General features: G+C 37.4%; 1 protein-coding gene across 1 annotated transcript in view; it reads left to right on the forward strand.

The window, feature by feature from the left end:
• Positions 1–27,696, forward strand: part of Dnaaf9 (dynein axonemal assembly factor 9) — a 145,549-nt gene that overhangs the window by 23,535 nt on the left and 94,318 nt on the right. Inside the window, exons 3-8 of the mRNA XM_026409747.2 lie at positions 2,324–2,403; positions 3,482–3,601; positions 7,267–7,391; positions 8,227–8,323; positions 10,725–10,831; positions 18,330–18,407. Coding sequence (XP_026265532.1) covers positions 2,324–2,403; positions 3,482–3,601; positions 7,267–7,391; positions 8,227–8,323; positions 10,725–10,831; positions 18,330–18,407 — 607 coding nt within the window. The remainder of the gene's footprint in view (positions 1–2,323; positions 2,404–3,481; positions 3,602–7,266; positions 7,392–8,226; positions 8,324–10,724; positions 10,832–18,329; positions 18,408–27,696) is intronic.

The raw sequence follows: 27,696 nt of genomic DNA on the forward strand, positions 1-27,696 counted from the left end.
ATCTGTTTCTCTTACTGTATTCTATTGGCTAGAACTTCCAATGTTTGTTAAATGGGAATGATGAGAGCAGATATTCTTACCTTGTTCCTGATTGCCCTTCATCATTATATACATTCTGAACTTGGCTCAGAAAGGTTTTTTTTTAGATGTTTTTTTTCCAAGTTGAGGAAAGCAGTCTATTCTTAATTTTCTGAATGTTTTTATTGTGAGTGAATGTTGAATTTTGTCAAATGGTTTTTCTGAATCAGTTATATGAATTTATGTTTTTTCTTCATTAGTTTGTTAATGTTATGCAATACATTGATTGATTTATGAATAATGAACTATCCTTGGTTATCTCTGGAATCAACTCTACTTGGTTGTGGTGTGTAATTCTTTCTATATGTTGCTTAATTCTTATTTGCAAATATATTTTTTAATATTTATTTTTTAGTTATAGTTGGACATAATACCTTTATTGTATTTATTTATTTTTATGTGGTGCTAAGATTGAACCCAGGGCCCTGCATGTGATAGGCGAGTGCAGTACCTCTGAGCCACAACCTCAGCCCTTATTTGCAATGTTTTTAAAGGATTTGTTTTTTTCTTTTCTTTTCTTTTCCCTCCCTCCCTCCCTCCCCTCCCTCCCTCCCCTCCCTCTTTCTTTCTTTCTTTTTTAAAAAATTGTACTGGGGATTGAACTCAGGAGCACTTTACCATTGAGCTACATCCAGCACTTTTTGTTTTTTATTTTGAAAAAGGGTCTCACTAAGTTGCTTAGGAATTCTCTAAGTTATTGAGGCTGGCCTGGAACTTGTAATCCTCCTGCCTCATCTCCTGAGCCACTGGGATTATAGGCATGTGCCACCATGCCTGGCTGTTAAGGGATTTGTATCTGTATTTGTGATGGATATTGGTTTGTAGTTTGGTTCTTTCTTTTCTTTCTCTGCCTTTATCTAATTCTGATATCATGTACAAGATTGTGAAAGTCTTGATAAAAACAGCACGATGACTATAAGTCATGGAGTGAATAAGTTAGGGTACAGGACCATTGAAAAGAATCCAAAAGAGAAAGGAAGCTGGGGAATTAGAGAAGAGAAATAGTGTTGTCTGACTGGAAATCCTGTGTTTGGGTGAGTGTCAGTTACTATAGTGAAGCAGATTCAGAATCGGTGGGAAGTCTCACAGTCATGGATAGAACAGTTAGTGTCATTGGGTTTGTGGATAATCTTAGTTAATGGTGTGGTAGGACTGGATTTCTATTGACTATAGGGAAGTGATTTCATATAAGGAGTGTTAGGGAATATTGAATAGTAGAGGCAGAAGTGATGGGAAGACCAGGCAGAAGTGATGGGAAGACCAGGTAGAAGGCTTAATATTTTTTTCTTAATGTTTTTGTAGTTGTAGATGGACAGAATGCCTTTGTTTTATTTGTTTATGTGGTGCTAAAGATCAAACCCAGTGCTAGGCAAGAGCTCTGCCACTGAGCTACATCCCTAGTCCAAAGGCTTAATCTTGGGCAGAAAATTGGGCACCCCTCTTTGGGAGTGCTGGGAAGGAGGATTATTGGATTGGAGAAAATGGGGTTCTTAGAAATGACATTAATATCTGGGAGTACATAAGGAGAACATATTTTCTGCTGATACCTCCATAAGGAGTAGCTGTGGGAATGAATTAGACCTAGTTTCTTTGTTTTTTTGTATGTGTTTGTTTTTGAAACACTGATGAAGACTACAGTTAGGGAAAATCAGTGTGGAAACTCTTCTTCAAGAACTAGGGGTGGTACACACCTGTGATCCCAGCTACTTGGGAGGCTAAGGCAAAGGGATTGCAAATTCAAGCCAGCTCCACAACTTAGCAAGACCCTGTCTCAATAAAAGGTGTTGGGGGTGCTGGGTAATATAGCTCAGCGGCAGAGCACTTGTCTGAGATCCTGGGTTCAATTCCAGTACCATAAAAGAAGAAACAAGTTAAAAAAAGAAAGAAAATCTTCAAAAAGGAGACATCATTGGAAGTAAACAGCTGAGTCTTATTCCTGACCAGGATTGACCATGAGAGGGCCTTAAGCTGTAACTTCTGTTGAGCCATAGATCCAGGGGCTATCCAGTTTGTAATCGGTAATTAGACTTAGTCTTCAGGCCAGTCCTGTACAGTTTCTTCCAGAAAACAGAAGAGAAAGGAACTCATTTTGTAGTTTTGATGCTAGAACCAAACAAGGACTGATTTCCATCCCTAGCAAAGTCATTTCTCTTCCTCATGCCTTATCATGGGCATCTCATACCAAGTGCAGCTCTTACCATCAGGTTGTGCTGGTGCTCAGAACTGTTTCTTGTTCTTTTTGCAGCTGTAGCCGACTCCGCCAGATACAGAGCATCCTAACCCAGAGCAGCAAGTCTCGGCCTGATGGGATCCTGTGCATCCTAGGTCAGTACTTTTAGCAAGATGGGACTCAGGGTGGGGGCAATTTAGATTCTTATCACAGTAAATTGATAACAGTATATCATTGTAAGATAAACTTTATCATTGTAAGATAAACTCCTAGCTTTCATTCCCCTGAAATCTGTGGCTGTTTTAATGAGGTTGGATAGAGAGACACCAATGAGATAAGGAGCACTTACCTTACTCTTATTCTTAGAACTCCTTCTGCCAGACCCTTTCCTCTTGCTATGGCTCTGGGACTTTACAGATATCCAGAACCAGATTGTATATATATGTGAAGCATCAAGAGGCAGTAGTGAAGACAGCATCATTTAATTGCCTTTTTATTATCTCTGACCCAGCTTCACTAGACTGTAAGCTTTATGAATGCCATTAGCAGGTAGTCCAGCATCCAGTGCAGTGCTTAATCTTCTTGCTCTTAATATTTATGAGATGCTGAGTGTTTATAGTATCATTCACTTGTTATCTTCTTCACGCTATTTTCAAGCCACCTTAATTGCCTTTATTTGCATCCACATGTTTTGCTAAAGATCTTCACAAGAAATGAATATTAGTCAGGAGTGGAGGCATACATGTGAAATTCCAGTGACTTGGGAGGCTGAGGCAAGAGGATAGCAAGTTCAACACTGGCCTTAGCAACTTAGTGAGACTGTACACAACTTAGTGATACCCTGTTAAAAAATAGGGCTGGGGATGTACATAGCTCAGTGATAGAATTTTCCTGAGTTCAATCCCCATGCACCATATAAAAAAAAGGTGAATATTTTTAAGACATCTATTTTTAAGACTGAGAGTATTCTAAGCTCTTAAACAAGCCATAGAAGGACTCAAAGCATTATTATCTGGTTCCTTACATCCTCAGGATTTGATTTTTAGTCTCAATAATCTGTGCTGTTTGATTTTCTAAGCTAAATATTTAGATCTTGGAATCCAAGTAAGGATATTGGATGATATGAGCTGCCATCTTTGATCATCAGAGTTTTGCTAAGCAGGGGCAAAGTATTGGGGCTCATTTGCCTCCCATAGTACAGAACAGCTGATCAGAACTTTCTTTGCCTTGCAGGAATTGATAGCAGGTACAATGAAGGCTGCAGAGAGCTGGCAAATTATCTTCTGTTTGGTTTATACAATCAGAATATCAGTGATTTTGAGAAAACGGGATTTTCTGAAGAAGTTCTCGATGGTAAGTCTATGTTGGTAAAATTCTATGTGAGAGAAGAGTTTATTTCTTTGCATTGTTAGTTCATGATTTTTTTATGGAAAAGTATGATCAAATTTAAAATAAAAGCCCCATTAAAATTTTTGTCTTTTATTTTTTTTCTCATGTTTTCTTCTTTTTCTTTTCAAGTCAGGCAGGGTCTTACTAAATTGCCCAGGCTGGCCTTAGACTCAAAATCTTCCTACCTCAGCTTCCCAAGTAGCTGGGATTACAGGCATGTATCACCACATCTGGCAAAATTTTTGCCTTTTTAAAAATTTTTTGTAGTTGAAGATGGACAGAAAGCCTTATTTTATTTGTTAAGTGGTGCTAAGGATCGAACCCAGTGTCTCGTGTGCTAGGCAAGTGCTCTGCCACTGAGCCACATCCCTAGCTCTAAATTTTTGCCTTTTTGACAGTGAAAAATAACATTTATTCTTTGTTGATATATTAAGTATTATTGGTCACCCACTGGATAAGTAAATAGGAACAAGTTATTTTCAGAATATATTTACTGGGTAAATCAACTTTGGAGAAGAAAGTAATCATCAGTATTTGGCTTTATATCTTCTTGGCAAGATATTAGTTTTCCTCGTAATTTCCCATTAAGGCTCCATAATTTGCCTCTAAGGCTGAAGGTTCAGATATGTGCTGTTATCCAGTGAAAGCATGTTTAGTTGTGAAGCAAGGATGAGCCTGCAGGCTGCCCCTACAAGGAAGACTTCTTGTGGCTCTTCAGCTGAGGAACAAAAGCTCTTTGTCCTGCTATCTTTTGGAATTGTTTTCTGTGTGACTTTAATTCCTGATGATGCCTGTGACTACAATGCAGGCTTTCTGCTTACATTCCTCTTTTCTTAGCTCTGAGACACTCTGCCTGTGTTGATGCTGCAGTGGGCTGTTGCCCAGGAGCTATCTCTGATATCACATACTTAGCATCATGACTTGTCTGCCAGATGGGTCAGGAGACAGGAGCAGGCAAATAAAACTGGACAGGAGACAGACAACTGTTGTGAGGCAGCTGGGGGAGCCATGAAAGCAAACATCTGATGTGAAATGATCTTGCTTCAGTATAGTGGTTCTCAGCTGGGGGCACTTTTGTCCCCCAGGGGACATTTGACAATGTCTGAAGACATATTTTGAGTGTTACAATTGTGTGGGGAGTGCTACTGGCATCAGTGGGTAGAGGTCAGGGATGCTGGTAAACATCCCACAATGCCCAGGACAGCCCCTAAGAATTATTTAATCCAAATTGTCAGTAGTGCCAAAGTTGAGAAACCCTGATCTTCTGTGGTAAAGTCCTTAGTTATGTTTATACCTTATATTAATTAAAGCTCTCCTTTTTATTAGAAAGTATAGAATTAATTGAAAATCCCCCTTCTGTTGACTTTTTTTCAATTCAAATTACGTTTCAGATTTTTTTTTTTTTTTAAAGAGAGAGTGAGAGAGGAGAGAGAGAGAGAGAGAGAGAGAGAGAATTTTTAATATTTATTTTTTAGTTCTTGGCGGACACAACATCTTTGTTGGTATGTGGTGCTGAGGATCGAACCCGGGCCGCACGCATGCCAGGCGAGCGCGCTACCGCTTGAGCCACATCCCCAGCCCCACGTTTCAGATTTTGATTCAAAAATTTTTTTCTTACATTGTATAGCTCTGCTTGTTTGGAAAGAATTAATCTTGGCAACTTGTATCAGCTACACATTTCACTATAGCCAGGGCTGCTAAGGACATTACAGTACTGAAATTAAGGAAATACTTGAAATTCTAAAAGGTGCTTTACTTTGCTTATTTTTGTCTTTATCCTGTCACCTGACACAATAGGTGCTTAGCAAATGAGCATTTTACTCCAAATTAGCAAATCCATTTTTAAAAAACTCTGATCACATTTCTGCTTGTATAGTTAACTCACTAAATATATAAAAGGCAAAAGGACCAATAAGAGTGACTTATTTTTTAAAAAAACTTTAAAAATATTGAACATATTCAACTCATATATACTTTATTCTTTTACCTGCCTGTATACTGTTAAACTCATGTTTATAATGATGACATCAGTCTGTTGAGATTCTGAGAATACATCAGCTGTTCAGTTTTAAACTTTTTTTTTCTTGTGAAAAAAAAGTGTTCTGCCACTGTGCTATGTTCCCAGCCCTTTTTATTTTTTATTTTGAGACAGGGTCTTGCTAAATTGCCCAGATTGGACTTGAATTTGTAATCCTTCTGCCTCAGTCTCCTGAGTCACTGGGATTACAGACCACTGTGTCTGGCTTTTACTATGCCCTTTATAGTATCCTAGTTCTCTGAAGCATGTTGCACTTCAATGTAGAGTGTCTCAGTCTCTCTGGGTGACATCAAGCTCACACTCCTCAGAAGGTAATTTAGGACAGGGCTCTAGAGAGGGAGGTGAGGAAACCCAGTACTGAGAGATGAGAGGTTACCCCCCTTTCCTACCTTTTGCTACCTTTTGACTCTAGCACTTACCTGAGAGTCCACAGTGAAAAGGCTGTTTCCAGAATACTCTGGGCTGACCAGATGTGAAGTGCAGAGTGGCTTAAAAGGCTAGCACCATAGACCTCTGTTTAGGAGGCTACCTTACTATGTGGTCAACTATGGCTTGTATTTATTATACTTATAATATTTTTCATAAAGTGTGGTCAGTTACACTGCACTGTGTGTTGGCATTGCTCCAATTGTCCCACACCAGATGCTCCTCTTCCCTATGTACCTTTTTACCTCCAGTGACTTCTGGCTTCATCTTATTAGAAGCCTGGTGGCTCTGGTCTCAGAGGAACCATGGAATGAAACCTCTGCTTCTATTCTGGAGGTATGGCTCCTTTCATTCTCAGTGTTCCTACTACTTTAATATTGCTTTCCTAGACCATGGCTCTCCCATTTACCTGGTTTTATTTATACCTTTAGGATTGCTTTATTTGCTTGATTTACCATTGTTGATGGCCGTTCCTTAAATCTGTGAGCTGTGCTGATCTATTTACAGAAGCTCTTTCCCCTTGCCTCAACTTCCTTCCTCCCAGCCTTTCCTGTGTACACAGTAAGCTTTCCCAAAGATGACATGCAGTATCCAGGACCACAATTGCCTGGAGCTAGTTAAGCCAGTAGTCAAGAGCTTTAGACACTGATCTTTGTGAGAGCACCATCATTGGCCATAGTTGGTGCTGTTTTCCTGTCTGAGAGGGCTTAAACCATGAGGTTTCCATTTGGTATTTATCTATGCATTGAAGTACACAGCTGAGTTTGGTACCACAGATTTTACTGTGTTGACCCTTGCAAAACACCATGTTTTGGTTGATCAAGACTGGTTATTTGGTGCCTGCATTGCTATAACCAGAGGGCCATGGAGACCAGGAAATTCATCGTCAACATTTGAATGTTCTATTTGCTTTGAAGCACATTGCCTAATTAAATAATTTTATTATTAGTTTTGTTACATTGTTTTCAAAATACTTTTAATAATTGATTGGGTTTTTTTGGTGGTGTAGGGTCTTGAACTCAGGGTTTCCTGCATGCCAGGTAAGTGCTCTACCACTAAACTTGTACATCCCCAGCCCTTAATGGTTTGACTAATTTTCTGGATAAGAACTATATAAAGGAAAAGCCTTTGACAATTTTGTGTCTTGATTTTTGTTTTCTTACAGATGTAATTATATTGATTAAATCAGACAGTGTCCATCTGTACTGTAATCCTATCAACTATCGTTATCTATTACCCTATGTGGCACATTGGAGAAATCTGCATTTCCACTGCATGACTGAAAACGAGGTGAGGAAAAAAGATCAAATGGGCACTTGTTTAAGGAAAGTGTTGGTCTGGAACAGGTAGCCCCTCAAAATAGTTTAAGTAGAGATTTTTATATTTCATTTTGAAATTACCTTTTAGATAAATTGTTTGCCTGAAGGTGACAAAAAAGGGTTGTTGGAATCAGGACCTAGTAGTAGGCTTGGAACCTATGTTCCTGTTCTGCTGCTTCTACACCAGCCTGAGACCACTGTCTTCTGGGACTAGTGCTTTGGGGACTACCCTCAACATTTTTTTTCAGCTTTGTGACATTTTTGTCTTTGGGTTTCCTGGTATCTGCTTCTGTTTCCCTTTGGGTCCTTTTCAAGAATTTGGCTGGAAATCAAATTGAGATTTGAGTTTGAAGATTTTATGAAAGTTGTGACCTGATATTGGTCAAGAACTCTTCTTTGTATGTTGAAGATTTGAGGGTGAGGGAGGATAAATTTTATGCCTTGCCTTAGATGTCCTGATATATTTTGAGTTGATTTTTGTGTATGATTTCAGTTGATTTTTGTGTATGATTATAAAGGAATGACAAATTTTTCTGACCAGCAATTTCAATAGTTGGCTTTGAAAATACCCTCTTGGGTGCAGTCTTCTATAAATGTCTTGGGACAACACTGATAAATATAGAAAAAAGGGGCTGGGGCTGTGGGTAGTGGTAGAGAGCTTGCCCCTCACGTGGGAGGCATTGGATTCCATCCTCAGCACCACATAAAAATAAATAAATAAAGATTTTTTTAAAAAATGTAGAAAAATGTAGAACTTTTCATGGTGTCTCATCAGAGTCTGTTTGCCTTTTAATTTCCATCTTTAGTATGAAGATGAGGAAGCTGCAGAAGAATTTAAAATTTCCAGCTTTGTAGACATGGTTCGAGACTGTAGTAGAATTGGCATTCCTTACAGCTCCCAAGGTGAGTGACAGCAAGCCATTTAAGAACCTTGCTTGAAGCAGGGTATGGTGGCATACACCTATAATCTTTTTTTTTTTTTAAAGAGAGAGAGAGAGAGTGAGAGAGAGAGAGAGAATTTTTAATATTTATTTTTTAGTTCTCGGCAGACACAACATCTTTGTTGGTATGTGGTGCTGAGGATTGAACCCGGGCTGCACGCATACCAGGCGAGCGCGCCACCGCTTGAGCCACATCCCCAGCCCCACCTATAATCTTAATAGCTCTGGTGGCTGAGGCAGGAGGTTTGCAAGTTCAAAGCCAGCCTCAGCAAAAGCAAGGTGCTAAACAACTCAGTGAGACCCTGTCTCTAAATGAAAATATAAAATAGGCTGGGGATGTGGCCTAATGCAATCCCTGGAACTCTCCCCGCAGCCTCTAAAAAAAGAACCTTGCTTGGAGAAAGGCCCACCTGAGTCTTGGGTGAGGGTCTCTCCAGGTTCTTTGGGGCCAGAGGAATCCTGAAACCATGTATCACCCACATATGCTTTGAGACATTCTTTAGATTTCTTCCTGGAAGCCCTGCAACTACCCTAAAATAGAATGTATTGTAGAACAGATGTATGTGTTCTGGACCATCAATGGAGCCAACAATTCAAAATTCAGATATTGTCTTTGCAGAAAATCTTAGCTGACATTTTTATGGTATCCAAAGAGGTGACATTGTGATTGCAAAAAGCCCAAGTGAACCAAAATCAAATACTTGTAGAAGAGTAATTGGTTTGCAAAGAGACAAAATCCTCACCACTAGTCCATCAGATTTCTTTAAAAGCTGTATTTATGTGCCAACAGGTCATGTTTGGTTAGAAGGTGATAATTTACAGAATTCTACAGATTCCAGGTATTATGGACCTACTCCATATAGACTAATAAGAGGACGAATCTTCTTTAAGATCTGGCCTCTGCGTGATTTTGGATTTCTACGAGACAGCACAAATGGCCACAGATTTTCTGATGATTAGCAAGCATTTATTCTTTTGACTTGATTATTGTTTCCTGTTCAAGTGAATTTATAACTGCAGTTGAAACCATGTACTTAACCAATAAACTATTTGCTGTTCAATTTTAGTTATTTGTTAAATGTAAAGAAAAGCAATCCATTCTGCTAACTATTTGTGTAAAAATAAGTGTAACCCAAGATCAGTGTTTCATCTAAATTTTATGTTATATATAAAATATTTGCAGGGGGACCTGAATGACTATACCTCACTTGCAAATTTTTTGTCTTGTATAAGTAAAGTGAAAATAATCTAAAAAAAAAGAGCCTTGCTTGGATGGTGTGTGTATTGAATGTCCCTACTTCTCTTTCATTGAAGGCTTTCATTGAGAAACCCCTTGATCCATTTTTACTAGGCAAAGGATCAAATGAAATGAAATTGGGGATTTTCTATAAAATCTTGTATTTTTAAAAAATATTTTTATTAGTTGTTGATGGACCTTTATTTTATTTATTTATAAAATTTATTTATTTATAAAATTTATACCAGTGTCTCACATATGCTAGACAGGTGCTCTACCACTGAGCCACAACCCCAGCCCCATAAGCTTGTATTCTTTTTTTTTCTTCTTTTTAAAATATTTATTTTTTAGTTTTAGGTGGACACATTATCTTTATTTTATTTTTATGTGGTGCTGAGGATCTAACCCAGTGCCTCGCACATGCCAGGCGAGCGCTCTACCACTTGAGCCACATCCCCAGTCCAAGCTTGTATTCTTAATTGTGAAATTTCCATATGAACACAGCAAGCCACTTACGTTCAGATAGAAGAACTGATAGGCTATTTATTTAGTACAATTGATATATAATCTCTATTGCTTATTATATAGAGTTTAGATATGGGGCCTCTTGGTAATAAGAAATAATAATTTGTACAGTCATTTAAAAATATGCTTTCAGGCTCAAAAATGGATGTGGAGAATAGAGAGAAAACCCAACAAATTTAGCAATATTTTATGTTGTAGGTGGGAAAAAGCTTTGCATGTTTAAGCTATTGTTAAAGGAAAATTTTTGATTTGGTAGTTTGCCCTTGAGGAAGTTGATTGCTTAATTCTTAAGGGAAAAGAGTCAATTTTGGGTCTGTTAATAATTACACCTACTAAATAATGCAATTCAAATATAATATACTACTCATTTTTTACTTAATTACTTAATTAGGAAACCAATATCACTTGCTTATGCTTTTAATTTTCCTTGGCTTTTATTATGTATTTCTAGTTTCAATACCTAACTGTTTGAAATTTATTTTATCAGATGAGATCCTGGTGAACTTGTGAGAAATAATGCCTGTCCAGCCACATTAGATCAGTTTAGACAGTTATATCTAGGATGCTATTTGATATGTGTTGTTGTATTTGATTCCTCTAGGTCACTTGCAGATATTTGATATGTTTGTGGTGGAAAAATGGCCAATTGTACAGGCCTTTGCACTGGAGGGCATTGGAGGGGATGGATTTTTTACCATGAAATATGAGGTATGTATGAAAGGTAATATGTTTGGGTTTTGTGTGCCACTGGACTATTTTTGTGAAGGGACCCACAATGTAAGTGTGCATTGTTATAACACATTGAAAACTGGCAGTTACCTCCCATATGCTAGACAGGTGGTCTTCCACTGAGCCACAACCCCAGCCCCACAAGCTTGTATTCTTTTTTTTCCTTCTTTTTAAAATATTAATTTTTTTAGTTTTAGGTGGACACATTATCTTTATTTTATTTTTATGTGGTGCTGAGAATCGAACCCAGTGCCTCGCCACATGCCAGGACATGGGACAAATTAGAAGACTTGAAATGGAAAACAGTTGGTATTTGAACCTAGTTCCAAACTGAGCTCTTACATCCTCTTTTCTTTGAAGTTTCTCTTGGAACTTCTCTTTCTTTCCCCATTTTGAGTTAGGTGTTCTTCCTGTCTACCCCTATAGCACCCAAGGCTAACTTCTCTTGCAGTGTTTGTCCTGTTGTCACACTTGTCATACATACTCCACTCACCCACTCACTTCTGGTCTCTGACTGCAAGCTCCTTGAGTAGGTATACAGAGCCCTGTTTTTGTTGTTTTTTGTACCTCAGTCAGGTAATTTGACAACTGTTCAAGAACAATGAAAGGGACAATGCAGGGTTTTGTATAAATACAGTATTAGTAGAGGAAATAAAATGGTTAGCTTTTGTGGTAAAACAAAATCTTTTATTTCAGTATTCCTTGCATCTAGGAGATAATGAATAAATATTTGTCAAGTGAGTTAATGAGTGAGTCTGGGAGATGGGATCATTCAGGGTAGAGAGTAGGGAGGATGGCCTTATAGTCTAGTAGCATGGATGACAGGCATTCATATGCCTCCATAGGATCACCACTGACATGACCTGCCCCAGCACAGGAAACCGGGGATGGGAAGCATTGTCATGCTAGAAATGGGACATTCTGTTAGGGAGGGAGTAAATGGGACCTTTATTTTAATTTTTGCTATACTGGGAATTGAACCCAGGTCCTCATGCATTTGAGGCTAGTGTTGTACTACCCGCAGCCCCAAGTGGGACCTTTAGAAACAAGGCACAGGGCTGATTCCTGGCTCTCCTTCTGAGTAGTACCAATATCCTCAGGACATGTGGAGGTTTGCCTGGTGGGAACACATCACATCCTCTAATATGAAGCAGCATGTGCTAAAGGAGGGCTAGAGGGAAGAGGGATGCTATCACTTGGACTGTACCTTTCCTGCTCCCAAAGCACAGTATTCTCATACTGACTACAAGTAGCAGAGCATTAACAAAGCTGCAAGAGCTGCCACTGTTAGGAAATAATACTCTAATTCAGATGAGAAGGAGATTGAAGGGAGACAGGCCCTGTGGGGCATAGAGGAAGGTAAACAGTTTTAAAATAATAGAATATTTTTTTTAAATTAATTGTATGAACTAAGCACTTACGCACTTACAGAGTACCTATTCTTCTTCTTTTTTTTTTTTAATCTTTTTTTTTTTTTTTTGGTGGGGCTCTTTTTTTTTTTTTTTTTTTTGGAACTGGGGATTGAACCCAGGGCTTTGCAAATGCAAGGCAAATGCTTTGCCACTGAGCTACAATCCCAGCCTATTACAGAGTACCTTTTCTATGCCAGCACTTCATGTTAAAAAAAACCCTCCAAGCTAGGTACTACTTTATGTCTCTCTTTTATAGAAAGGTTAGATGAATTTCCCTAAGTCACAGTGAGTGGCAGGGCTGGGGCAAGGTGGTCTGCCTTCCGAGGCTGTGCCCCTGACCCTAGGCTATATCTTGATGGTATACTGGAAGGCTGTATCCTTGATGTAACCCAAGTGAGATGGGCTTTTGGCCTTAACGTACTGCACATCATGAAGTCATGTTTGCAGGAACAAAAAACAAAAACACAAAACAAAAACCTCTCCTCAAAAATTTTGAAAGATAATGTAGATCTATACTAGAGAGAGGCCATGAGAAGGAAAATATATGCATCATATTTACTACAAGGTCTCTCTCCAGGTTCCTTTCTCCAGCTCCTGCCCTTGTATGTAACTGCTAATTTTTATTCTCCCAGCTACTCTTTTTTTTTTGTCTCCATCTCATTTACCCCATCTAGTTATTTTTTAAAAATTCTTTTTAGTTGTAGATAAACACAGTATCTTTATTTATTTATTGTTATGTAGTGCTGAGGATTGAACCCAGGGCCTCACACACGCGAAGCAAGTGCTCTACCACTGAGCCACAACCCCAGTCCCCCCATGTAGTTATTTTCTTTACCCTACCCTTCCCAGTCCTTTATGGTGAGGAGTAGTTTGGTCTGCAGATTGGCACTGCCAGTGTCCTCTCTGTTCCACTTTGATGGCCTGATGACTGCCCAGGCCCAAAAGACTCTTGCCTTTATTTGTTTGTTTGTTTGTTTATTTATTTATTTTTGGGTGCCAAGAATTGAACCCAAGGTGCTTAACCTCTGAGCCACATCCCCAGCCCTTTTTAAAATATTTTATTTAGAGGCAGCGTCTCACACAGTTGCTTAGGGCTTCATTAAGATGCTGATGCTGGCTTTGAACTTTCGATCCTTCTGCCTTAGCCTCCTGAGCTGCTGCACCACAACTCCCGGCTAACTCTTGACTCTATGAAAGATAAGAAAAAGAGAACTATAGATACTTATAACTTAATTTTTAAAAATTCTCTTTTATTGTATTGCCATACTTAAAGTCATTTGCTGGGTGTGGTGGTGTACTCCTGTGATCCCAGCAGCTCAGGAGGCTGAGACAGGAGGATTACAAGTTCAAGGCCAGCCTCAGCAATTTAGCAAGGCCCTAAGCAACTTAGTGAAACCCTGTCTCAAAATTAAAAAACAAACATTTAAAAAGGACTGGAGATATAACTCAGTGACTCAGTGATTAAGCCCCTCTGGGTTCAGTTCCCAGTACAAAAAAAAAAAAAAAAATCATCCACCCATAGGGTGTTTTGTCTCTGATGTGATAGATGCCAACATGAAAAAGGAAGCCAGACCCAGCCATAGTTTTTGCTTGGCATTTAGACTCATTACACTGGGTCATGGATATGGAGAACTATTTTTCCTGGAAGCAGTAAGGGAAAGTTCCTCTGCTCAGGTTTTCCTGCCTCTGCTTTCTTGTTACCCTCCAGCTTCTGGAACTGTGAACTGCTAATGTTAATTTATAACAACCAGCTCCCTAAGGGGAGGATCCTAAGAGAAAGCTTCTGAAAAACAAGGCTACCATTAACATTCTTTTACTTATTTATAGACAAACATAAGCTCTTCATATTGAGAGGTGGAATAAGACTTATGAAAAGATTCAATGAAATATAAGAAAGAGACCATAGCATACTAAATGCAAAGATAAATAACATGCTTTTAAAAAAATTTTTTCTATCAAACAAAAGTGAAAAAAAACCCTCCCTTTTGTACCTTTTAAGAATGAAGTTTGTAAAAAGAGAAATGAGATACAGCAGATGAGTGGAATTAAAAGGGAGGTGGATGACTATAAGGAAAGATTGTAAAAAAAAATCCATAATTCATTAGTAGAATTAAAATTTACATTAAAAAGAGATATCAGATTCAGTCCCCTCAAAAAACTAATTAGTTGATATACTTGAAAAGCTTTTTCAGAGTATGGTAGAAGGGGCTTAAACAGATTAGATTAGTGAAGAAGGTGATAAAAGGACAGAGAATGAAAATTGGTGATATTAAAAATGAAGGAATTAGTTGAAGATTGTTATATAACAACCTGTATTGCCCTCTGCCATTCCCCCTGCCCCCTGAGTGACAGGCAATCAGGTATTTGCCAAATGTTATCTTCACCTTAGCAAAAACAAATAATAGATAGAGGAAGTAAATCCACCTCCTCCCCACACAAAAAAAAAAAATAGGTATAACAATGGTTTTCAAGAAACTAGGCATTGGGCAATGAAGAATAATGATTTCCTGAGAGGTGGAAATAAGCAAGGTGAATCCCATGATTGCTTCAGCTTACAACTTTGAGAAAATTCCTAGACTATGTCCCAAGGAGGTTGACTCAGGTAGATCCCAGTGTACTCCTTGAGTCAGAAGAAGTGGTTAGGACCTCCAGAATACCAAGACAGCCAGAATGCTAAAGAGGAAAGAACCACCAGAGAGAGAGCCAGTTTCTGAGATCTGCAGAGAGTCCCATACCTGAAGTATTCAGTGGAATATATTGATCATTGTACTTGTGTGTGAGGTAACTTAACTGCCAAGGCCTAAGAAAAAGAGCCGTCTTAAATGATTCAAGAAAAGGGCCTGATTTGTGCTCAGGGTTGGGAATAGTACCCCTTCCTGCCAGTTAGACTGGAAAAACGTAATTGAGAGGCAGAGTATTCAGGACGGTTGGAGAATAATCATCCCTAGACTAAGCACTGCTTTTCACCCTCATAATAATTCATAAAAAATAAGACCTAAAAGGATCAACTTCACTGTATCCCAGAACAAAGCACAAGAATGTTTATAGGAATACAAACAAGATAAAATTCACAGTGCCTGGCATCCAAGATTATCAAGTTTGAAAGAAGTAGGGAAAACATGATTGATAATGAGGTAGTCAGTCATCATAATTTACCTTGAATTCAGCAGCGATTATAAATAAGTGATGGAGTGCTTGTCTAATATGATAGGCTGTGGGTTTAATCCCTAGCAATAAAACAAATAAATAAAATAAAATTCACTTAGAATTGACAGAAATATTAGAATTAGTAGATAAGGACATTAAAACAGTTATTATAACTATATTCTGTATTCAAGGAACTGTAGGAAAGATTAAGACATAGAAGATACAAAAAAGACCAGACCCAAATACAACTTTTAGAGATGAAAACTGTAGTAGCTAACCTAAAAAATACATTAGCTGAGATTGGCTATTGTAGAAAAAAGGATTAATGAATTTGAAGCCATAGTAGTAGAAACTATTCAAGGTGAAACACAGAGAGATTAAAGAATTAAAAAAAAAAAAAAAGGAGCACAGTCATGAGAACAGAATAAAGATTTGAAAAAAAAGTTTGTTTCCCACTTAATCCCTTTTAGAAAGTTATTGAATGTTCTGTGTCAGTAAACAAGGAGGTTAACCAAGAAAAAGGAGAAAAGTAAGTCATGGGACTAAATCTGTCATCTGAGAGCTTCAGGATAATAGCAAAGAGAAGACTCAAAGTGAATGTTGTAGCTGTGCAAGCTTGCACAATAGCTGGGCCAGAGTGAAACAAGGGAAGAAAGAGAATGGAGTATTTTAGTTTAAGTCAGTTGTTCTCGGTTGGGGATGATTTTGCCCTCGCCTGCTCTCAAACATTTGACAGTATTGGAAATATTTTTGGTTTGGCTTTGAGGTGAAGGGAGGTGCTATTTGCAACCAGTGAATAGAGGCCACAGAGGCTTCTCAGCATCCTATATTACATAGGGGAGACCCCACACAGCAAAGAAATACCAGGTCCTAAATGACAATAGTATCATTGTTGAGAAATCTTTTAATAAACAAATTGGGTTGGGCTGGGGATGTGGCTCAAGCAGTAGCGCACTCGCCTGGCATTCGTGCGGCTCGGGTTCGATCCCCATCACCACATACAAAACAAAGATGTTGTGTCTGCCGAAAAACTAAAAAATAAATATTAAATATTCTCTCTCTCTCTCTCTCTCTCAAAAAAAAAAGTTAAAAAAAAATTGGGTAGAGCAGTTAGAAAGTTTAGGATTGATTTCTAAAAATTATGCAAATAAAAAAAATGAAGCTGTGGGCTAGACAATGTGGCACACATCTACAATACCAGTTATTTGGGAAGATGAGGTGGGAGGATCATGAATTTGAGCACAGCCTGGGTAACATAGAGAGACTGTCTCAAAAGAAAAAACATCTGTTAGTACTTCTAAGAAAATTAAAATAAGAGAAAAATAAGAAAGCAAAAAAGAAGTGTAGTTTGACCACAGGAATGGGAAGTCATACTCCATGTACATATAATATGTGAAAATACATTCTACCATCATGTATATCTAAAAGCAACAAATTTTAAAAGTTACATTAAAAAAGAAATGCATCTGCATTTAGCCTTCAATAAATAATATTTATAAGGTTTTTAGTGTCATTAGTAATAATTAGCGATGTAAACAAAAAAGTAGTATCATGATAGAAAGTAATGTTATGTTAAGTGTGTGTAGAGAAAAAGTGTGGGAATGGGTTGAGCATAGGAGAGCTGCATCTTTGCCATAAGTTAATATTTAATTTCTGGATTGATAAGAAGTAGTGAAGGGGTTAGGGTTGTGGCTCAGTGGTAGAGCACTTGCCTAGCTCGTGGGAGGCACTGGGTTCAATCCTCAGCACCACATAAAAATTTAAAAATATAAATAAAGGTATATAAAAAAGTTTAGTTTAAAAAAAAGAAGAAGCAGTGATAGAAACATACATCAAAATGTGAAAGTACATAACAAACATTATCATGCCCACCCATAAGAATGGGGTCCTAATTAGGATAAGATATATTCCATGCTGGTATAATTTTATCAAAATGGAATATACTCTCTTGTACACTAAGAAGAACCAATAAAAAATAAATCAATTTTAAAAAGAAAATGTAAAAAGCTTTAAACGGTCACTTCTGAGAAGTGAACCTAGTGGAGGTTTGTAAAAGGTCAGAATAGGGGATTAGAATTTTTTTATTGCAAGCTTTTATACTATTAGATATTTTATACCATGGACACATTATTTTGATTAAAATTTTATTTTAAACAAAGGCAAAAAACACAGTGGACATGTCTGCATGTGCATAGATTAAATATATACATATTTGTATATACGTATGTATGTATATATGTATACACACACATTGAACATAAAGAATATTCCAGAGATTCTGGAAAAAAAACAGTTTTCTTGAATGAGAAAGCATTTTTAAAAATGTATAGGTTCTAATTTAATTGACTAAAATTTTTGATTTATTATTTTAATCTCACTGGGTTCATACCAAGGTAGTAATTTTTTTTTTGGTACTAGGATTGAACCCAGGTGCTCTCTACCATTGAGCTACAGCCCCAGTCTTTTTGTGTGTGTTTGGGGGGGGGGTACTGGGGATTGAACTCGAGGGCACTCCACTAATGAGCCACATCTCCAACCCCATTTTGTATTTTATTTAGAGACAGAGTCTCACTGGGTTGCTTAGTGCCTCACTTTTGCTGAGACTGGCTTTGAACTTGTGATCCTCCTGTCTCAGCCGCCTGAGCTGCTGGGACTACAGATCTGTGCCATCACGCCAATCCCAGTTCTTTTTATTTATTTTTAAATTTTTATTTTGAGACAGATTCCAAGGTTCTAAGGGTCTTGAAGAATTGCTGAAGCTGGCCTTGAACTTGCAATCCTCCTGCATCCTCCCAAGTTTCTGGAATTTTAATTGCTCATTCTAGCACCAAGATATTAATTTCGGAGCTTCAGAAAATAACTTTGATTGTTCTAATGAATTGAATTAATTATTTTAATGTCTTTGCCTTTTGTTGCAGTTGCAGGATGTGAGTTTGAATCTCTGGAATGTCTACAGCAAGATGGATCCTGTGTCTCTGGAGAATTTGCTATCAGAAGTAAGGAGCCAAATAATGTTTAATTTATGAATATTTGTCAGCTCAATTTTCCACTAAAAATATTTAACTTGAAGAAATGCTTTAATCAAAGAATAATTTCTTCCTAGAGTATTATCTTGAACTTGTTGGGAGTAGAAGGGAGTCTGGAAAAATAAATAGTACCTTTTCTATTCTGAGGAAGCCTTGCCTCAGGCAAAACCAAGACCTCTTACCTGGTCCAGGATTTAGGCATTCTTTCTGTTTGACTGCACTTTAGTAAAATAATGCAGATGGTATACTTTTTGGTAGCATGAAAAGATACAAAGACGGGATATGGCTTAAAGGAATCAAGGACTAGAGCAGAGGCAACAAGCTTGTTCTTAGAGGCTAGCTGGTAAAATTTTTATGTTACATATCTCTGTTGCAGCTGTTTAGCAATGCCATTGTAGCTTGAAAGCAGCACCAGACAATGCTTAAACAAATGGGTGTGTCTGTTCCCAAGAAACCTTGTTTACAAAAATATGTGGCCTTCCTGTAGGCTGTAATTGCCATCTCCTCAGACATTAATTGTTTATGTAAACTTCGAAAACAATTTTCAGGGTGGGAGGAGCAATTTTTCTATGAGAACTAACCCTATAGGAATAAGTAAATAACCCTATAGGAATGGTTGAGCAGTCAGTGTGTGTGTGTCTCAGTGGATATGGGTGGGTATGACTTGAGTATTCAGTGGATATGACTTGAGTATTCAGTATTTGGCTTTTAAAAAAATTGGTCTGGGTTTACCTGCTAAATATCTGTGAGATGTCACTTTAATTTTGTACTGCTCAGTTAGAATAGGGTAGAACAGAATGTGTTTAGAGTTATTTTAGATAACTAGCAGTAATTTTTAAAGAGTACCTGAGACCAATGCATTGGGAGGGTGCATGAAGGAAATTAGAAAATCTCTGTTTTATAATATAAAATATTCCAGGATCATGAAGGATTTTTTTCTCTGCCTCAAACTTGGAACTAGCTATTTCTTTAAGGGGCTACTTATTTTTATTTTTTCTTACTTTATTATTTAGAATAATATTTGGAGACCATGAGCTGGGCACTGGATATGGTTCATGCTACTGTGGGGATCATGGTTGTACTCCTTGTGTAGGCAGAGTGAGAAAATAAAAAAAGATAAGAAGGAAAGGAAAAGACACAATTTCAAAAATTGTATTTCCATAGAATAGCAGAAAATTTGAATTTATATATCGAAAAAGGTATACCATCACTCAGAGAAAATTGCCCTAGAATGATTAACACTGAGACATATTTTAGTAAAATTTGTAGACTTCTCCCAAAAAACTCAACAATAAAATGCTTTGGCAGCCAGGCACAGATAAAGGGGAAATTCAAGCTGGCCTTGGATTTCTCCACAGTAAATAAAAAGTAAGGTAATACCTATAATAAAGTCCTCAAGGAAAAAGTAATTCCCAAATTTTATATCGTGTTTCACGTATAAAGGCAGAAAACCTTTTGAATGTATAAGTACTGAGACATATGGTTCTTGAGAGCTTCTGAAGAAACCAGATTTGAGTACAAATTTCAACAAACCAAGCTATAACTGGAAAAAATACAGCAAAAGGACTGGCAATGAGCATAGATAGATCTTTAATTATAGACTAAAACTGAAGCATTTTTGAGCATTATGATGATTCAATGCAATGTAAATGTATTAACCTTTCTTATATGAATGATATAACTAAAAAAATGATGGTAGAAGGAAGAAGATAAGAGGTTGCATATTTAATCTTTAATACCTAGAAAGTAGAATATCAAAAAATGCCATTTAGAACCCACCTAAAAATCAAGTAATAAAGACAAGAACATTATTTAACAGAGAATAAAATTGGATGGGTAAAGGAGAGAGGTAGGAAAAAGAAATATGCTAATGTAATGAGGAAAACAAATTAAAGTGTTTATCCTACTCTCAATCACCACCCCACACAACACCTCTTAGGCCAGGTATGTGGGGGTATTTTTCTGCACACCCAGTTCTCTAGTAGACACCAGCTCTGTATCCTTCAATCCAACTCAGTTCTGACATTGTCTACTTAAGATAGTATCCGATCCCACTGGTTAAGAAATATCTAAAAAGTCCCATTCCCCCACTTCAAATGCCATTTGCAAGCAGTAGGTTATCTGTCACCTATACTTCTGACCCATCTATACATTGGAGGTTCCCACAAAATTCTCCTTAGGTTCAATTTATTTGCTAGAGTGGCTCATAGAATTCAAGGGAACTATTTACTGTTCATTATAACAGTGTTCAGCCTCAGGGCTGCAAATGCCCCAGCATACTGTTTACAGATCCCCAAGGAAAGAACTTTGAGGGTTTGAATTGGCAGGATGTAGATGGAGGGCTACATCATGCCCTCAAGCAGGAAGAAATATATATGACAGGTTGCATGTCCACTGTACAGGTGAATTTCTTCATATTTTTTTTTAATATTTATTTTTTTAGTTGTAGTTGGACACAATTTGTTTATTTTATTTATTTATATGTGGTGCTGAGGACTGAACCCAGGGCCTCCCGTGAACTCTACTGCTGAAGCACAACCACAGCCCACCTTCATATGTTTTTATGAGTGCATTCTTTTACTTTGCAACCACAATCACTGTTTTGATCCTCATCTGAAGATGAGTTAAGGAAAGTGACTAGCTTCCCCACCCATTTCCTTCATTATCACATTTTGTAAAGTCCTTCTTATTTCACTGCAAGCTTTCCTAGGTAATGAATAGTTTTTATACCAACAAAGAATACAGATAAACAGTCAGTGGAGAAGATGCTTAGGGTGAGGCATGTGGGAGTGGGAGCAGAGCTTCCTTGTCCTTTCCAGGAACCTTTGCATTTATCAGCTTTCTAGAACTTGTCCAAACCCTTTCCTTTAGGTTTTTATGGGAGTTTTGTTAAGTATTCATGATTGATTTTATCCTTGGCCATTGGTGATTAGCTTAAGCTATAGTCCCTCTTTCTTTCCCCAAGGTTTCAGGGTAGGGCTGAAAGTTCTGCTTATCATGCCTTGGTCTTTGCCCTTTTGAAAGCTATCTAGGGTGCCTCGCCTCCAGTTATCTCATTAGTATATAAAAGACAGTTATCACTTTGGCAATTCCAAGGGCTTTAGGAAACTGGGAGGAAAACCAGATATATAATTCATGGTAGCATAACTAATTTTATTTGGATATGATCAGAGATTAATAGATAGTAAGGAAATTGAGCATTAAAACTTACATTAATTACCAGGTAGACAGTAGAACTGAGAAGTAATAATTTTTTAAAAACAACTTATTAAATTTTAAATGTTGTTAATGAAAAGTGAAGATAAAACTGAAATTGGAAAATATTCAGAAAGTAAAATCATGAAAACACTCATATAAAAGTACATGAAATATAGCTAAACCAAGAATTAGAAGAAATTTTTAAATGAAAATAAATTAAGCAGTAAGTGAATACTTAGGGGGAGAAAAAATAAGGAAAGAAGTAATTAAAAGGAAAGAAGAAACTATTGAATTAGAAAACAGGAAAATAGTAGAACTCATAATTAAGCTCAAAGCTGATACTTTGAAATTGAGAATAATGATATGTATAAAACTATTAGCTCAGTTGTGATAGGTTATTTATTTATTTTTTGTAAGTTTCCTTTCTCTTAGTGGCCTTGGTATAGTTGGCAGTGTATGGAGTATTATTTTCTGCTCTGCTGTTTTTGGCTTTGGTCATGTACCCTTGCTTTGACCAGTGTAATGTAAATGGTCATAACATGACATGCTGAGCAGAGGATTTTAATATATTCATGTGGTTCATCTTGCCCATTGCTATAACCCAAAGACCTGAAATCTAAAATAATCAATTGAAAAAAGGTATAAAAGGCTTAGGAATGCATAGTTTCATGGGTGAATTCTATTAAAACCTTAAGATATAGTCCCAGAGCTACTTAGAAGGAAAATTCCAATCCTCAAAATATTTGAATTTAGTGATGAATTAATTTAAACTAAAGAATTTAGAAAAAGAATAACTTAGAAACTTTTACTTGAAGTTAACTATATCAAACCCCAACAAATGTAGCTAAACAAATTATAAATGAGTCTCATGTGAATATTGGTACCTATATATTAAATAAAATATTAGCAAACATAAATTAATAGTATGTTAGCTTTTTATGATGAAATAGGATTTATTAAAGGTTCAGTATTTCTATATTAGGAAATCTGTTATAATCACTATGCTGATTTTTCTCCTCCATAGAAGTTGAAAGGAATTAGATAAAACTGAATATAATGTTTAAACATTTCTAATTAAATAAGAGTATAAAAAAAACCTGAACTTTTTCTTTTTTGAAAAGATATCATCATCTTCCCATGGCTAACAATTTTCAAAAAAATTGAAAATTAAAAAATGTATAACATTAACAATACAGGAGGGGCTGGGTTGTGGCTCAATGGTAGAACACATGACTAGCTTGTGTGAGGTACTGGGTTTGATTCTCAGTACCACATATAAATAAATAAATAAAGGCCCATCAACCATATATATATATATATATAAATGAAACAATGATGAAGGTGAGAAAGAGGTAGTTCAGGAGTATTTTCCAATGTCTGAGACTCATGTCCCACTTGCATACCCTACCCTGAATGTGAAGACACTGCAGGTCTCATGTGGAGGCTAGATATCCACTGTTTTGAGAACACTACAAGTATTTCTGGAGTCATTGGAGAGGGTCCACTCTTTTTAATTGTGCCTGGACCACAGTGACATCATACAGTTGAAGAAACAGAAATGACTGTATATCAGGCCCTTTTCTAATTTTCTGACTTGCCATAAACTTCATATTCTTAGATCATATTAAGAAGGGCTAAAAAGCCCTTTTAATATCTAATAGTAGACTTCACATCTGTCCTAAGGTTTAAAGGCCAAGAGCCAGATTTAATTTTATTTAAAAATAATAAAGTAAGTGCTCAGGATTACTTCTCAGAGGAATAGCTGCTGCAGTAGTAGTGGGAAGATAAGAGTTGAGGGAATAACCCTTTCTGGGAATGCTAAGGATTGTTTCTCAGAGGACTCATGTAGAATCAGGGATTTTCCAAATAGAGGAGAAGTTGATGTGAACATTCTAGGCACAGGGAAGGAACATGTCTGAAAGCCTTAGAATCATCCTCTTTTGCACATTGAGAGGTGCTCCTCAACTGTGGCTGCCTTAAGCCATCCCTTGCCTGACTAATAGAGATAGTGCCATGAGTATGGATTTTGAGTCACCCAAGACCTGCCTCTGCTGGATGCCAACCTAGGGCCCAGTTCTATCTAAAGTTCAGAGTCCTTGCCTACTGGGTAAGGGCTAAGGCACACTGGCATGGTCTTTGGATTTTCAAACTGTTGTTGCATATCTCACCTTGAGATTTGTACTGGAAGAGTCTAAGCAGATATACTTTCCATCAAATTGATTGGTTCCACTTACCAGCACAAATCCATTTCCAAAAATGCAGTTTTTGCTGGGGAAAAGTTGGAGAATGGTGTGTCTAGTGAAAAGCACACAGGCTCTAGGTGTCTTGTCTCTAAATAGTTCCACCCTTACTGCTTGTTAGTGTTGCATCCTCAGGCAGGTTGCAACTGTGCCTCAGTCTGCTCATCTATAAATGGACATAGAGAACTACACAAGGCTATTAGGGCAATTAAAAGGGACAATATAGAGAAAACAATATTTCATATAGCTGCTAGTTGTTTTTAATATTAGAATTTATGGGGCTGGGGTTGTAGCTCAGTGGGGGACCCTGGGTTCGATCCTCGGCACCACATAAAAATAAACAAGTGAAATAAAGGTATTGTGTCTGACTACAACTAAAAAATATTTAAAAAAATATACTAGAATTCATGACATCTTCCATTTCACTCATAGCATGGAGCTGAAAGCAGTATTTAATAATATTGCCTTGTTCTGTGATTACTACTGACATATCCACCTCCTTCAAGGTGGTTTTTGGAAGCAAAGTGCGTATCTTCTTCGTGTAACTCCTAAAGCATAAAGTGTTTTATATCTAGAAGATAGCCATTCAATTGTGTGATTCTGCTCTCTATCATAGACCCAAACCAAGACACTGTCACTAGGGTAGGCCCTTAAAATGGAAGTGTACCTTCAGGGTCTGTTTCTAAACACATTCAGAAAATAAAATGGTATATTCTAATAACTAATAACTATGTTGGTTTCTTTTGCATTTTCAAGTCTCACAATTAAAGAATTCTAGTGTAGCTTAAAAGATTGTACAGAACCATACACATGCTGAGGTGGAGAGTATCAGGTATAGTTTCACTGAGACCAGTGATGTGCATTATGGATGTCTGACAAATGGCAGGAGGTTTAAGTGGTTTAATTAGTCACAGCTAATTTTGTGCTGGCCTGCTACAGAGGCAGAGAAATGAACAAGTATTAAAGACATCTGATGTGCAAGGCATGGAAATAAGTGCTTCATATAGATTATTTTCATTTAATTCCTATAATATCTATAACATCTCTGTAAGGCAGATAGTAGTTATCCCAGTTATATACAATAAAGTATTTTAGATTTAGAAAATTTCCTAGTCCAAGGTCACGTAGCCAGTAAGAGACAGAGCAGATGTTTTAGCATGTCTTTCTATATTGAAACATAATTTCAGTGCTAGGATATGGTGGCAGCCAGCTTGAGATGGGGAGTGGATCTAGAACCAGAGGAGTCAGACAGTCATTTGAAGGTCTTGGTTAAAGTGTCAGTTGAAAAAGTAGGGAGTGTACTTCTCTTCATACTCCACAGGGATATATCGGAGTTAACCCTTGCCAAAGTTAACCCTTGAGAAGATAGTCCTGAACTTGGGATAAAGAGCACTGACTGGATGCAGTAACTGCGTGTCAGGAACCCAAACTGAAGTACTGATTTACTGGGACAAGGCATACATACACGTATAGTAAGGCAGTGTGACCTAGACCATGGCAGATTATCAATTACATGCATATTTATATATATGAAATACATATATGTAGGACTGAGGATGTAGCTTAGTAGTAGAGTGCTTACCTATTAAGGTCCCGGGTTTGGTCCTCAGTACCACAAAGAGAGAGAGAGAGAGAGAGAGAGAGAGAGAGAGAGAGAGAGAGAGAGAGAGAGAGAATGAACACGAACATTTCCAAAAATGCTAATGATGACTTTTATTCTATATTTTCTGGGTTTTCGGTAGTGAACAAATACTGCTTGTGCATTTGTTTTCAAAGACATTTTATTATTAAAACATCAAAGACTCACTGGGTATTGTGGTGTACACTTATAATCCAGCTACTTGGGAAGCTGAGGCAGGAGGATCACCAAATTTGAGGCCAGCCTGGACAACTTAGTGAGACACTTATCAAAATAAAAAATAAGAAAGGATGGAGATGTAGCTCAGTAGTAGAGCATTTGCTTAACATGTGCAAGACCTTCGATTCAGTCCCCAGTAGTGCAAAAAATAATAATAATTAAGAAGGAAAATAAAGATAAGAACACAGACTCAGACTCAGAAAATAGAATAAAACTAATGTATGGCCTAAAGAATTACAAAGCAAAACAACAGAACCTGGTTAGTCACTGTAGAAGCAATCTGAATTTTTTTTTTTTTTTTTTTTTTTTGCCAAACCCATTTCCTCCTTGTCCAAGAATTCACTATCATGAATTCTTTTTTTTTTTTTTTTTTTTGCAGATGGGTGATGGTGGTACCAAGGTTGAACTGTGAGCACTCAACCACTGAGCCACATCCCCAGTCCCATTTTGTACTTCGTATTTAGAGACAGGGTCTCATTGAGTTGCTTAGTGCCTCACTTTTACTGAGGCCAGCTTTGAACTTTGTGATCCTCCTGCCTCAGCCTCCCAAGCTGAGGCATGCACCACCACGCCCAGCCATGAATTCTTTGGTAATCACCTCCTTATTTTTTCTTGCAGTTTTATCATCCAGTTTGCTTCCATTAACACATAGTTTAGCACTCTCTGCCTGTAGCGTGTGTATGTTTGTGGGGGGCGGTGTATTTTAGGTTTCTTTTAACTGTAGGTTCTCCTTTACCTCTTTGGTCTCCGTATCCTCTTACTCTCTATTTGTTGAAGAAGCTATTCCATTTTTCTTCTAGTTGTTCTCAGTTGGGATTTTGTTGATTTATTTCCATGATGTACTTTAAATTTTCCTCTGTCTTTTGTATTCCCTGATAATTAGTCATTGAATCTAAAGGTTTATTCAGTTTCAAAATTGATACTTGGAGGAAAGTCTCCTTCCTAAAGGGTATTGTATTCTTTTGAGGGGTGAGCATGGGGGATTGAACTCAGAGACATTTTACCACTGAGCCACATCCCCAACCCTTTTTATATTTTATTTTAAGACAGGTTCTCACTAGTTGCTTAGGGTCTTGCTAAGTTGCTGAGGCTGGCTCTGAACTTGCAGTCCTCCTGCCTCAGCCTCCTGAGCCACTAGGATTACAGGTGTGGTGTACCTGGTGGGTATTGTATTCTTTATCAAAGAGCATATAAGGTTTAATTGATTCTCTTTTTCTTTGTTGAAAGGGCATGCGTGCGGCCCGGGTTCGATCCTCAGCACCACATACCAACAAAGATGTTGTGTCTGCCGAGAACTAAAAAATAAATATTCTCTCTCTCTCTCTCTCTCTCTCTCTCTCTCTCTCTCTCTCTCTCTCTCTCCTCTAAAAAAAAAAAAAAAGAAACACCATTGCTATGCAATCATTATATGCCTAATTCACCATTGTACATTGGTGATATTTCAATTCTGTAATTCCTTCTTCATTTATATTCTAAAGAGAAATGTTTAACTTGTAATAAATAGTGGTGAGAAGTTCATATAAGACAAGCAGGATAAATGCCTGAACCTATCAGTTTTCAAAATAAAGTTGGTTCCTTCACCATTCTTCATAAATAACCAATTAAGTTTTAAAAATATACATATAAATTTGAAGTCATAGATTTAAACATATTTGACACATTTATATTCATTGAAGATATCATCTTTAGTGATTCCATCTTTGGGTAGTGAACTCCCTTCAGACTGGTTCATATGTCCTTTTAACATAATACTGATAGTCCTTGATAACTTCCTTGCCAGCTACTATGATGAGTAGTTGCCACAGTCTGGCTGGGCACAATCAGGAGCCACTTGTCAAAAGAAACTAACTTTATTTTTAGAACCACACATGCCAAATAAAACAGCTCCTCAGGAAAAACCCTTAGAGTCCAGCTGCCACCACCGGCTTCCCACAAGCCTCTCCCCAAAGCCACAAGCCTCCCC

This window comes from Urocitellus parryii, chromosome 6 (assembly GCF_045843805.1).
Source record: "Urocitellus parryii isolate mUroPar1 chromosome 6, mUroPar1.hap1, whole genome shotgun sequence".
In the NCBI taxonomy this organism is placed as follows: Eukaryota; Metazoa; Chordata; class Mammalia; order Rodentia; family Sciuridae; genus Urocitellus; species Urocitellus parryii.